Source organism: Moschus berezovskii, chromosome 16 (genome assembly GCF_049115385.1).
Source record: "Moschus berezovskii isolate FMDL1 chromosome 16, NW_MosBer_1.0, whole genome shotgun sequence".
NCBI lineage: Eukaryota > Metazoa > Chordata > Mammalia > Artiodactyla > Moschidae > Moschus > Moschus berezovskii.
In genome coordinates this window covers 17,574,303-17,588,521 of record NC_142475.1, presented here as the reverse complement: position 1 = coordinate 17,588,521, position 14,219 = coordinate 17,574,303, and the positions used below count along the sequence as shown (strand labels likewise).

Below are 14,219 nucleotides of genomic sequence, written 5' to 3'. Positions count from 1 at the left end.
GAAAACACCTTTCTAACCCCACAGATATTAACAAATACTAAAATCAAATTCTGTGCATCTTGAGTTTCACAGAAGAGCCATACCCTGTGCTGATTTTAAAATTAAGTGTAAATCATATATAATATTCACTGAACAGTAATAAGTGGACCAGGAAACAAATATAAAGGTGTCAGAGGACAACTCAAAACATATCACGGGATAGTTAGAAAGTTAGAGAGTGAGAATCACTTGGTTTTGAAGGGGTGAAAAAAGGCACGCATCCATGTAATGCCAATAACGAAGAACACGTCCACACCATGACCTCATTCTGGAAGGAGGGGAAGAAATGACACCTCATTCCATTGGAAAACAACTCGCCCTCAGGCAGCAGCCTCTGATTAGGTTACCTGTTAATACTGTCATTTGCTATCTGGATTCCACAGTCTATTTGCAACACTGTTTTATAATCCACGTAAGCTTTCTGATACTGCTCTACAGTTTCATAGGCCATTGCTCGTCGAAGAAGAGGCTTGATGGAGAATGGATGAAGTTCCAGGGCCCTAAAGGAGACAGAAATATTACATGTCATTTGTTATGAAGATCACTCCCTAACTTATACTAACCTGACATATCTGTTAGGACTGAACTCTCACATACATGCATGTCTGATATTTCACCTTGGGGACCTGGCAACACACCAGAAAGGCAAACCCAGAGCAATCAATCCGTGGTTACTTCCTTTCTTTTAAACCAGTCCCCTTTGGCACTTGCTCTTCCCCCAGTGAGGCTGAGCTCCCAGGCAGCAGGCACTGCCTACCCCTCCAAGCCCCCTCCCAGGGTCGCCCCCCCCACCCCCATGGACTAACAGAGCCCACATGGCACCGGCACAGAGTAGGCTTTTCACCAGGTTCTTGTTACTGACAGATCCAAGGGAAAATTTTATTTGCACCTATGTACTTACTAAGGCACTTAGCACAGGACCACAAAAACCTGCAATACCTTTTGAAAATCAGCCCTCTAAAACTTAACACAGTTACTTGCTGCCGGTCAAAAACAGACCAGAGGAAATCGAGGAAGTCAGTATACAACGATTTCTGTAAGTCATGAATTTTCTAGTGTACTTTCTATTCTGTGAAGTACTTCCAGTATCACTAGAGATGTATTTCAAGGTTATGTTCCTTGGTTTGGTTTGAAGTAACTGCTTAAGGCTACGTCACTAACTTACAGGGAGGCCTGGCGTGCTGTGATTCACGGGGTCGCAAAGAGTCGGACTCGACTGAGCGACTGAACTGAACTGATACTCTGAAATAAAGCATACAATCAAAAGATGGTATTTATGAGTGAAAACTATTGTACTCTTAGTTTTAACAAAATCAGTTGAAACTGTAAAGGAGTATTATGGGTCAATACCAACATTTATTAATATTCCACCCAGAGATCCCATGAAGAGCCTACTTCCTCTCTGATCCGCTAACAAGAATCTGCGCCAGACTGTCCACAGTGGGGATAAAGGTTTGCTGGTGATTCTTCTGCACAAGCAGTTTGCATATATCAGACATTTGACCTGCTTCAGGAAAAGCATGACTTCTTCCCCAGTAGATCTGTCTATCCCTGTCCGTAGTGATCTGGAAGGAGGAAGCCCTGACAACACCTGCAGATGTGAGTCACTGCAGACGTGCTCATCTAATGTCACAACAGGTCTGGAAGGTAAATATTCATATGTTCAGGTCACAGATGAGGGAGCAATCTGCCCACATGCCTGATCTTCTGAACTAAAGCCACGGGAGACCAAGGGCATTGTTAGTTTCGATCCTTACTATATCCCAGCACTGGATCACAGAGAGCCACTGGAAGCGCTCAGTAGAGCCCTCCCGAGTGAACCTTCAGGACCCACACTCTTGCCACCACAAGCATGGATGGAAGCGCCACAGGTTAAGAAAGCCACAGCCACCGGCCGCCCGGAGCCCGCAGTCATTCTTCACGCTGCACGGATACTCGACTGCACGTGTGGCTGTGCTCCTGGGCTGCATACCACTCACTCTGTTCTAGAAATGTCATCAAGCCTAATTAGCATCATTTCTTTGAAAAAGAATCATTTTTGCTCTGCCTAGGTACTAGGATTGGGGATGATTTTAACGATCTCTTTTGCATTGTACTGGATTTAAAATTCTTTTTTTCTGTAAGAGGAATGCGTTACTCTTGTAACCAGTAAAAGTTATTTTAAAAATAAAAGTCTATTAAAAACACTCAAATACTAGAAAACAGGTTTTTGGGTATCAGGCGCTATCACCGGTACCCCTGTCTTAAATCTACCTTAATGTTTAGGAGATATTAACTACATGAACACTAATTATAAATATAGGTCACAGACACAAGACTACCCCCATTTTACCAAAGACTTCCAATGCTCAAGGAGCTATTTATCCACAAGATGGACCTGAGATAGGTGTGGAATCTAAAACTGAATGAGATGATGCGTTTAATTTATAGCACTTCCCAGCTGAGTAAATGCAAATTTTTCTTTTTAACCACAATCCTGAAAATGAATGTGAGCTTATGAATGGGAATTCCCCTAAAGGAAAAAAAGAAAAGTACATCTATTCATAAACACACAGAGAACTCTTAAATCAGAGTTTACAAAAGCTTAACTATTCAAGTTAACACAGTTAAGAATCTAAAAGAGCCTTCTAATTTCAAGTCCATCAGAGAGAAGCAAAGATGAGCAGAAACAGAATTACTAAGCAACATTCATTTGTCTTGAGTCTGTCAAAATAACTCTCAGTGAAAAGTCCAGAAAAGAGTTTTGATGTATTTAGATAACTCAAAAAGGTTCTCTGACAGATTGGGAGCAGTGAAGATGATTTTTAGCTGATAAACAATTACGAGAATTGTTTTATGGTCTTTCCAGTAGTCATGTACCGACATGAAAGTTGGACCATAAAGAAGGCTGAGTGTTGAAGAATTGATGCTTTCCAATTGTGGTGCTGGAGAAGACCCTTGAGAGTCCTTTGGATGGCAAGGAGATCAAATCAGTTAATCCTAAAGGAAACCAACCCTGAATATTCACTGAAAGGACTGATGCTGAAGCTGCAATACTTTGGCTACCAGATGCGAAGAGGTGACTAGTTGGAAAAGACCCTGATGTTGGGGAACACTGAAGGTAGGAGAAGGGGATAGCAGAGGATGTGAATTTGAGCAGACTCCAGCAGACAGTGGAGGACAGAGGAGTCTGGCATGCTGCAGTCCATGGGGTCACAAAGGGATGGACACAACTTAGCAACTGAACAAGAATAATTATGAGAATAAAAAGTAATTTCTAGAAATTGTTCTAGAAATTTCTAGAAATTATTTTATTGTTTAAAACCACTAATGTTTTAAACTTTTCTTAGGTGTCATAGCCCTGTTTCATGCTTCACCTGGAAGCCTATCCTAGAAACTTGGAGATGCTGAGAGGAGGAGAGGGCAGGGCCCACAGCCCCTGAGTTTCTCAAACAAGTGTCATGCTCCCAATAGCAACTCTTGACTCTCATATGCCCCTGGGAAAGAGCTCAGGGAAGTGCTTCAGAGTAGGCCCCAGGATTATAGACACTGAAAAATCAAATACTTTCCCCAAAAAAGTGCATAAAAAGTTATTTCACAGGTAAATCTACGAAAGTTATTTCATAGGTTTCCCCCTTATTTTAAATTTTGCCCCCAGGGAATTTTTCTTTTTCACTGTTTGAAACCTGCTACCACTTGTAATAAAAGTCTGTGCAAAAAACTCTCCAAAGAGCGAAGATAATTAACTGAAAAACTAAAATACAGGCTTTCTTTAAAAGGTATGTAACCTTTTGAGGTGAAAAGAGTCATATTCCTGCTAACAACTGGTTTTCAATACAGCCATACCTCAACATGTCCCCCAAGGCAAATCATGGTTTCCCTGGCATTAAAATGAGTTTGAGAATCATTGTTTTTGAGTGAAAAAACAATCACCCAATCACCTTATGCTGAGACTCATATGTCAGGTATCAAAGAAAACATCTAAGTAGGTCGGTTTCTAGAAAGGTCGGTACTGACCAGAAGCGCCAGATTCCTTGGCCGAGAACACAGCCCTTCACTGAGGACCCCTCACCTAAACCATTTCTCCTCTGCCTCCTCCCTCCCCGGCAGGCAATATCCTGCTCTCCTTCAAGACAAAACTCCACTCCAGTCTCAACAGTCTCCTCTGTGACTTCCTCCTGGGTCTCCACTGAAACACATTTTAGCAAGAAAATGTCTTACACCATATCTCACGTACACCACCTCACTTAAGGATAAAGTAAGTCCACTGTTTTTTAACCGGAGTACTGAATTCACTGAAGGAAGACCTGAGACAAGTCTGAAGGGTAATGAATTAGGCAACAGACACTTTAACTGAAAGGTTCTCAGCTGCAAATCGCAAGGTGCCTGATACTATGCAAATCTACTTGGTCTTGTTGTTAGTTATGGGCAGTGGCAAACCTTTAACAGCTGGCTCTCCTGAGAAAAAAGACCCAGATTTGTGGCATTTGCCAATTTTCATAGTATTAGTAGTACTCCAATCATGTCAGATTTCAACTACCAACTTGACTTCAGCCAACTCCTGAAATCCTGAAAATGTTGTGAGCTAGCACAACCGTTGGAGAAGGAAATGGCAACCCACTCCAGTGTTCTTGCCTGGAGAATCCCAGGGACGAGGGAGCCTGGTGGGCTTCCGTCTATGGGGTCACACAGAGTCGGACACGACTTGAAGTGACTTAGCAGCAGCAGCAGCAGCACAACCGTTGATGATGTCTAGAGACAGACCAGTTCAGTTCAGTCGTGTCTGACTCTCCGCAACCCCATGAATCACAGCACGCCGGGCCTCCCTGTAATGGACTGGTTGGATCTCCTTGCAGTCCAAGGGACTCTCAAGAGTCTTCTCCAAAGTGAATATAAATATTATTTATTTTAAATTTGAATATGTAAAACTGGCAAAAAATATAAGCAGCTCACAGCTTTCTTTTTAAACTGCAGGCACAGATACCAGCAAGTTTTTACCCACATATGTAAACTGATACTGTCAATAAAAAAAAGTTGTTCACCTTATAATTAAGGTGTCCATGTATGCCACTGTCCAAACTACGGCTTCTAAGAGTGAAAGGGAGTAATACTAATAATTATACCACACAACAGGAGTAAATCAAGACTGTGAAGGTTACACCAGTACATGCAGCCTTTTACTTTTTAGATGCAATAACAGTAACACATTAATGGCAGAAAGCAAAGAGGAACTAAAGAGCTTTTTGATTAAGGTGGAAGAAGAGAGTGAAAAAGCTGGCTTAAAACTCAACATTCAAAAAAGATCACGGCATCTGGCTCTATCACTTCATGGCAAACAGATGGAGAAAAAATGGGAACAGTGAAAGATTTCATTTTCTTGGGCTCCAAAATCACTGCGGATGGTGACTGCTGCCATGAAATTAAAAGATGCTTGCTCCTTGGAAGAAACACTATGACAAACCTAGACAATGTATTAAAAAGCAGAGACATCACTTTGCCCACAAAGGTCCATATAGTCAAAGCTATGGTTTTTCCAGTAGTCATGTACGGATGTGATAGTTGGACCATAAAGAAAGCTGAGTGCCAAAGAACTGATGCTTTCAAACTGTGGCGCTAGAGAAGACTCTTGAGAGGCCCCTGGGCAGCACAGACATCAAACCAGTCAATCCTAAAGGAAATCAACTCTGAATATTCATTGGAAGCACCTGATGCAAAGAGCCAACTCACTGGAAAAGATCCTGATGCTGGGAAAGACTGAGGGCAAGAGGAGAAGGGGGCAACAGAAGATGAGATGATTGGATGACATCATCGACTCAAGGGACATGATTTTGAGCAGGCTGTGAGAGATAGTGAAGGACAGGAAAGCCTGGCGTGCTGCAGTTCATGGGGTCTCAAAGAATCGGACACGACTTAGTGACTGAACAGCAATAAATAGTAACTTCTTTCCAAAGGGCTCCTCAAGCAGGCTTAATATTTAATGGTTAAAAAATTTTAAAAGATACTTTTTATTTATGTAAATATATTCATCTATCTCAGTATGTAACTTGTTGAGTACCATGGGTGACTACTGTGCTTGAGGGATGCACACGCGATTCCTGACCTCAGCCTCAGAGTTTAAATTCCTATGCAGAGGGTGACAGTCAAGCGTCACAGCCATGCAGAAGACCAGAAGTCTGAGGTGACAAGGAAAGTGGAGAGGAGGGGGAAGCTGAGGAAAGATCCCTGAAGCAAAGTTGTGCAGAGGGCATTACACATATAGACCAAAGGAGAGCAGAAAGCTTGTTGGGGGTGGGGGCGCAGGGTGCAGTGTGGTGACAAAATGTTAGTCACTCAGTAGTGTCTGACTCTTTGTGAACCCATGGACTGTAGCCCACCAGGATCCTCTGTCCATGGAATTCTTCAGGCAAGAATAGGGGAGTGGGTGGCCATTCCCTTCTCCAGGGGATCTTCCCGACTCAGGGATCCAACCCAGGTCGCCGGCATTGCGGGCAGATTCTTCACCGCCTGAGCCACCAGGGAAGCAGAGATTATAATGATCTGCAAGAGCATACTGGGCAACTGAACACAGGCTGAAACAGTCCGCACAAAATAATGCTTCAGGAAAAGTCACCCTGATGCCATAGTGGATTGGAGGAGGCAGAGACATTGGCTTCTCCAATACTCGGATCGATGTGGAAAGAGTATGATTAAGGTGGTAGCTAACAAATAAAAAAAGTTGGCACAAAACATCTTCTATAATTGTCTTCATATATGTAAAAGGATGTATGAGCTTTATGTGTTAACCAATTAACGCACCTTCAATGTCTTAATCAGATTTACGCAGAAACGTTAGAAGGGTATTAAATACTGCATTCATCCCACTGAAATGATAATCTGTTGACAAAGCTGAAAAACGGGCAGGTTACCTGTTACAATCCTGAATACAGCCACTGCAGTTTCCGTCTTTGAGGTAACATGCTGCTCTATTTGAATATAAGATACTGAGATCGGCTTCACTTCCACTTCCTAAAAATCACATTTAATTAAATGGTTACAACCCATTGGCGGAATCACAGTTCAGCAATAGACTGAGGTCTCCCGCGGCACCGCGGTCCTGCACCCGCGGCTAACGCAGCTGCGAGCGGCTGCCGGTGGCCGCGCCGGCCGGAGGCCAAGCCCGTGACCCGCAGCTGCCCACGCGCCCCGCCCCGGGCACACGCGGCGCGCCCCGAGGTTCGGCCGCATCCGCCCTGCCCTCGGTTCCCGGGAAGGGAACGCACGCAGCGGGCGCCTGTCATTCGCAAGGGGCCGGGGACACCGCCGGGCGCAGCTCACTCACCTGCGGGCTCCAGCTGCGCGATCGCCGCCGAGTACTTGAGCGCCGCCTCGGAGAACTGCCCATGCTGAAAGAGCTCGTTGCCCTGGGTCTTCAGGGCGGCGGGGCCCACCGGGGCGGCGGGCACGGGCGGGGCCGCGTCGGGTCCCGGGGCCGCGCCGGCCGCGGGCTCCCCGGCGCCCCGCCTGCCGCCCGGCTGCCCGTTGGCGCCGCCCGCCGGGGCCGGGGCCCGCGGTCTGTCCCGCTTGTCCGCGCCGGCCCCAGGCGCCCGGCCCCGCCGCGGCGCGCCCCTCTCCGGCCGCTTGCCGCCCTCGCTCCTGCGCGTCAGCTTCTTCTGGATGTTGCCCATGGCGCGCGGCTCGGCGGCGCGCCCGGCTCCCGCCGGCTCCGCGGCCTCTGTGGGGAGTGGATGCGGGAAGTGACTGTTTGCATCACCGGGAGCAGCTCCCGCCGGGGCCGCGGCGGTGCCGGCGCGGGGGCGGGGTCGCGGGCGAAGCCGGGCGGAGCCGGCCCGCCCCTCGCCCGGAGCCGGGCAGTTCCGGCGCCGCAGGGGGCCGGTCCGCCCCGGGGGTTGAGCGCGGGAGGCCGCGCTCCTGGGGACCCGGGCGGCTTCCCGGGCTGAGGACTGAAGTCAAGCCCGGATTTAACTCTTCGAACGCCGAAGAGCTTGGGATGTGAAAACTGGCATTTCAAAACTCATTCCCTTCATCAGAGCGTACGTGTCGAGGTAGACCTTACAAAATTTCTACTTTTCTTCCGCTTAACAATTTACAAATGAATGAATGAATGAAGTTACTAAGACTTGAATACAACAACTGCACTCCAAGTTAGGGCACTTTTTCCTTCTGTTAAAGAACTGGGAGAAGATAAATTTTTCAAATTATCAAGTCCAAGTGATTTTTAAGGCATTTAAAAATGATTTTAGCGAAGAACTCGCATAAAACAGGCACCTAGTTTTTAAAGTGAACCTTAAAAAGTCAGTAAAATTTCCATTACAGTACTTTACTCCAAGTTAAAAATTCCTCTGATCCTGATTGAAAGATTTCAAGTATTTATCGAAGCTTTAATAATTGATTATTGAACTGATTTTTAACTGTGAAAATAACATATAAATGTTTCATTGATGGGTGTCTAAATATTTAAAACAAAGCAATTCATCATTTCAAAGCACTGACTGCAGAGACTTCCCAACTTCCTCTTGTAACAAATTCTAATCTAATTTTTAATGAATGTATTTCCCATTCTGTTTCGTGAATGGTAAAGCCAGAATCTGAAGCACAGATGACACAGAAAGCCACAAGTACATAAATGAAAATCAGTGGACAGATGACGGTCACCTTAAGGCAAGCAATGAATGTATAAAAGCACACTAATTAATAGAGTTTTCTATACAGAATGACATTCAGTTTTGGATCACTAACCAAAAGAGGCTTAATTGTTAAAACAAAAGATGACCTTGTAATAGTGATAAATCCCTAGATTGAACTCAGTAGAATTATTGGAGCAAGGCTCTAGTACTCTTCATCTAGTATTTGCTGCTCAGGTTCCACCCAGAATAAAAATGGATGGAAGCATAAATCAGTGTCAGCAGAAATAATGAGCAGCTAGTATTGTTTTCTGTTCCCTTGTGTGTCATCCCCTCATGTCTGACCAATACTTTTACTAAATAGCTGCTATTTATTTAGAACTTAATATGAGTCAGGACCTTTACATACATAAGCATTCTTCATTATCATTAATCTTCATACCAAGTATTATCCCCACATTACAAATGAAGAGAGGCACAAGGAGAAGGCTAAGGAATTCTCTCAAGCATGAAGAGCTAGAAACCAACGTAACTGGGATTCAGGATCCAGAGGAAATGAAATGAATGCTGTACCTCTTTCCTTAAGATTGAAATGCCCCTGAAATTTCCCTGCACAGGTAAGCAGAGGTCCAAACACGAAAGACCTGTCAGTCCTGGGGGCTATTTAGCTTCCTGGAAGACATTCCAGAGGAGTTGTTCAGAAGATGGCTCCAAATATAGATCAGAGGAGGCTTTTTCTGGAAGACACTGACTTGGGAATTGCGAGCATAAAAACAATCATCGAAGTTTGGTGGGTGTGGAGGGAGTCACTGAGATCTTCCCAAGGATCCCTGAGAAATAAAACACTTAAAAAGATGATCAGAATCGCCAGTGGAAGTGGAGAACCATCTAGGAATGAGATGAAAAAAACGGGAAGGTGTACTGCTTCAGAAACCAAGAGGAAAGAGTATTTCAGAGACAAGGTAGTCAACATAACAACTATCAAAGGAAGGAATGACCAGCAGTTCTCACTGCATAAAGACTGAAGGAAACCATCACGTCTAAAAACCACAAAGACTTCAGTAGCCTTGGGTCGTGCGGTGGTTTAGGGTAGCTGGTAGATAGAAAAATTCTCAATGAAATACTAGCAAACTGAATCCAATAGCATATTAAAAGCATTATGCATCATGACCAATGGGATTTATCTCAGGAATGGAAGAGTATTTCAACAGTAGAAAAATCAATCTATTCAATACCTGCCATTACTAGAACATGGGGGAAAAATCATATGACCATAGCTGATACTGAAAAGGAACTTGACAAAATCCAATACTCTTTCATGATTAAAAAAAAAAAAAAAAACTCAAAAAATGAAGAAGTAAAACTTCCCAACATGATTAAGTACATTAATGAAAAGCTCACAGCTAAGATCATATTCAGTAGTGAAACCCTAAAAGCTTTCCCCTGAAGATACTGTTTTCACTGTAGCTACTCAGCATTATACTGGAAGTTGTAACCTGGTCAGTTGAGACAAGAAAAAGAAAGAAAAGGCATCCATACTGGAAAGGAAAAAGTAAAACTATCTCTATTCAAAGATAAAATGATTATCTTCAGATAGATTCTTTGGGATTATATATTTACATAACACACGTACACACACAAACCACTAGAGTTAATAAGAAAATTCAGCAATTTCAGGGTATAAGTTGTTGTTTAGGCGCTCAGTAGTGTTTGACTCTTTTTCACCCCATGGACTACAGCACACCAGGCTTCCCTGTCCTCTATCCCCTGGAGTTTTTTGAATGTTGAGTTTTCCGATTGTTTTCTGAAATGAACCGGAATCATTTTCTGAATGCTGAGTTTCAAGCCAGCTTTTTCACTCTCCTCTTTCACTTTCATCAAGAGGCTCTTTAGTTCCTCTTCTCTTCCTGCCTTAAGGCTGGTGTCATCTGCATATCTGAGGTTATTGTTATTTCTCCGGGCAATCTTGATTCCAGCTGTGCTTCTTCCAGCCCAGTGTTCCTCATGATGTACTCTGCATATAAGTTAAATAAGCAGGGTGACAATATACAGCCTTGTAGTACTCCTTTCCCAATTCTGAACAAATCAGTTGTTCCATGTCCAGTTCGAATTGTTGCTTCTTGACCTGCATATAGATTTCTCAGGAGACAGGTATTCCCATCTTATTCAGAATTTTCCACATTTTGTTGTGATCCACATAGTCAAAGGCTTTAGCATAGTCAATGAAGCAGAAGTAATATTTTTCTGAAATTCCCTTACTTTTTCAGTGATCCAACGGATCTTGGCAATTTGATCTCTGGCTCCTCTGCCTTTTCTAAATCCAGCTTGAACATCTGGAAATGTTCACATACTATTGATGCCAAGCTTGAAGGATTTTGAGCATAATCTTGCTAGCACGTGAAATGAGTGCAACTGTACAGTAATTTCAACATTCTTTGGCATTGGCCTTTCTTTGGGATTGGAATGAAAAGTGACCTTTTCCAATCCTGTGGCCACTGTTGAGTTTTCCAAATTTGCTGGCACTTGAGTGCAGCACTTTCACAGCATCATCTTTAGGATTTCAAACAGCTCAACTGGAACTCCGTCACCTCCACTAGCTTTATTCATAGTAATAAAGCCCACTTGACTTCACACTCCAGGATGTCTTCTGGCTCTAGGTGTGTGATCACACCATCGTGGTTGTCCGGGTCATTAGGATCTTTTTTGTACAGTTCTGTGTATTCTTGCCACCTCTTCCTAATATCTTCCGCTTCTGTTAGGTCCATACCATTTCTGTCCTCTTTTGTGCCCATCTTTGCATGAAATGTTCCCTTGGTATCTCTATTTTTCTTGAAGAGGTCTCTAGTCTTCCCTATTCTACTGTTTTCCTCTATTTCTTTGCGTTGTTCACTTAAGAAGGCTTTCTCATCTCTCCTTGGATCAACATATAAAAATCTGTTATTTTTATAAACTAGCAATGAAAACTTATGAAAAGAAATTACAAAAACAATTCCATTTACAATAGTATTCAAAGAAGTAAAATATTAAGGCAATTTTAACCAAGTCAATGGGACTTGGATAAATATTGCTGAAAGAAATTAAATGGAAAGATATCTCTTCATAATGGATAGAAAGACTTACTTTTGTTAAAATATCAATACTATACAAAGCAGTCTACAGATTCAACAAAATCCCTATCAAAAATCCATAACTGTTTTGGCAGAAATCGAAGAGCTGATCCTTCACTTTGTATGGAATTTCAAGAGGCCTCAGTCAGTTCAGTTCAGTCGCTCAGTCGTGTCTGACTCTCCGCGACCCCATGAATCACAGCACGCCAGGCCTCCCTGTCCATCACCAACTCCCGGAGTACACTCAAACTCATGTCCACAGAATCGGTGACGCCATCCAGCCATCTCATTCTCCGTCGTCCCCTTCTCCTCCCGCCCCCAACCTTTCCCAGCATCAGAGTCTTTTCCAGTGAGTCAACTCGTCGCATGAGGTGGCCAAAGTATTGCAGTTTCAGCTTTAGCATCAGTCCCTCCAATGAACATCCAGGATTGATCTCCTTTAGAATGGACTGGTTGGATCTCCTTGCAGTATAAGGGACTCTCAAGAGTCTTCTCCAACACCACAGTTCAAAAGCATCGATTCTTCGGCGATCAGCCTTCTTCACAGTCCAACTCTCACATCCATACATGACAACAGGAAAAACCATTGCCTTGAATAGCCAAAACAGTCTTGAAAAAGAACAGAATCAGATGACTTACACTTCAGATTTAAAAACTCATGCAAAGCTACAGTAATCAAAACAGTGTCATGCTGATACAGCGACAGACATGTAGATCAATGAAACAGTTCAGAAGCAAGCCCATATATCGATGGCCATGTGATGTTTTTAGGGTAACATATGTTTTAATTTTTATCAAATGGAAATCAATGTGATAGTACAACGAAACCTCTGAAAACCACAGCTTTGGACCACATCAGTCAGTCCATCAATCAATCAGGTGGGGTTTTGTGAGTGTGTGTGTGGTATAGTTGATAGTATTATATAAGTTTTAGGTATACAAAATAATGATTCACAATTTTTAAAGGTTAGACTCCATTTATAGTTATTATAAAACATTGACTATATTCCCTGTGCTGTATAATAAATCCTTGTAGCTTATTTAATTTATACATAATAGTTTGTACCACTTAATTTGACCCCCTGAGCATGCCCCTCCCCTCCCTTTCCCCTCTGGTAACCACTAGTTTGTTCTCTGTGAGTCTGTTTCTTTTTTGTTATATCCACTAAGGGAGATCAATCCTGGGTGTTCATTGGAAGGACTGATGCTAAAGCTGAAACTCCAATACTTTGGCCACCTCATGCAACGAGTTGACTCACTGGAAAAGACTCTGATGCTGGGAAAGGTTGGGGGTGGGAGGAGAAGAGGACAACCGAGAATGAGATGGCTGGATGGCATCACTGACTCTGTGGACATGAGTTTGAGTGAACTCCGGGAGTTGGTGATGGACAGGGAGGCCTGGCGTGCTGTGATTCATGGGGTCACGGAGAGTCGGACACAACTGAGCGACTGAACTGAACTAGCTTATTTTATTTTTTAGATTTCACATATAAGCTTTATCATACAGTATTTGTCTTTCTCTGACTTACTTCACTAAGCATAATACCCTCCAATTCCATCCACATGATGTTGCAAATGACAAAATTTCACTCTTTTTTAAGACGGAGTAGTAATCCAGTGTGTGTGTGAATAGCATATTTTCTTTATCCATTCATCTGCTGATGGACACAGGCTGCTTGCATATCTTGGCTATTGTAAATAATGCTGCTATGAACATTGGGGTGCATGCATCTTTTCAAATTAGTCTTTTGTTTTATTTGACTATATACCCTGGAGTAGAACTGCTGGATCATATGGTAGCTCTATTTTTAGTTTATTGAGAAACTGCCATGTTGTTTGCCACAGTGGCTGCATGCACCAATTTATGTTCCCAGCAACACTGCACAAGGGTTACATTTTCTCCACATCCTTGCCAACATCTGTTATTTGTGGTCTTTTTGATGCTGGCCACTTTGACAGATGTGAGGTGATAGCTCAGTGTGGTTTTGATGTGTATTTCTCTGATGATTAATGATGTTGACCATCTTTTCCTGTGCCAGTTGGCTATTTATATATCTACTTTGGAAAAATGTCTATTCAGGTGTTCTGCCCATTTTCTAATTGAGTGATTTGTTTTGACAGAGCAAGTTAGCACTGTTTACATATGTGGGATATTAATCTCTATTGATCATATCATTTGCAAATACATTCTCCCATTCAGTAGATTGTCTTTTTGTTTTGCTGGTGATTTCCTTTGCTGTTCAATATGGTCCCATTTGTTTATTTTTGCTTTTGTTTCCTTTGACTTAGGAGACAGATCCAAAAAAGAAAAAATACAATTTATGTCACAGAATATTTTTTCTAAGTTTTCTTCAGGAGTTTTATGGTTTCTGGTCCTACATTTAGGTCTTTAATCCATTTTGAGTTTACTTTTGTATATGGTGTTAGAAAATGTTCTAATTTCATTCTTTTACTTGGAACTGTCCAGTCTTCC

General features: G+C 42.9%; 1 protein-coding gene across 2 annotated transcripts in view; it reads right to left on the bottom strand.

Annotated features, from left to right (window-relative positions):
* Nucleotides 1–14,219, bottom strand: part of SPAG1 (sperm associated antigen 1) — a 90,815-nt gene that overhangs the window by 18,953 nt on the left and 57,643 nt on the right. For both annotated transcript variants that reach the window (XM_055432038.2, XM_055432039.2), the window contains 3 exons: nucleotides 7,337–7,729; nucleotides 6,924–7,023; nucleotides 387–539 (listed from right to left, as the gene is read on the bottom strand). In XM_055432038.2, coding sequence (XP_055288013.2) covers nucleotides 387–539; nucleotides 6,924–7,023; nucleotides 7,337–7,729 — 646 coding nt within the window. The remainder of the gene's footprint in view (nucleotides 1–386; nucleotides 540–6,923; nucleotides 7,024–7,336; nucleotides 7,730–14,219) is intronic.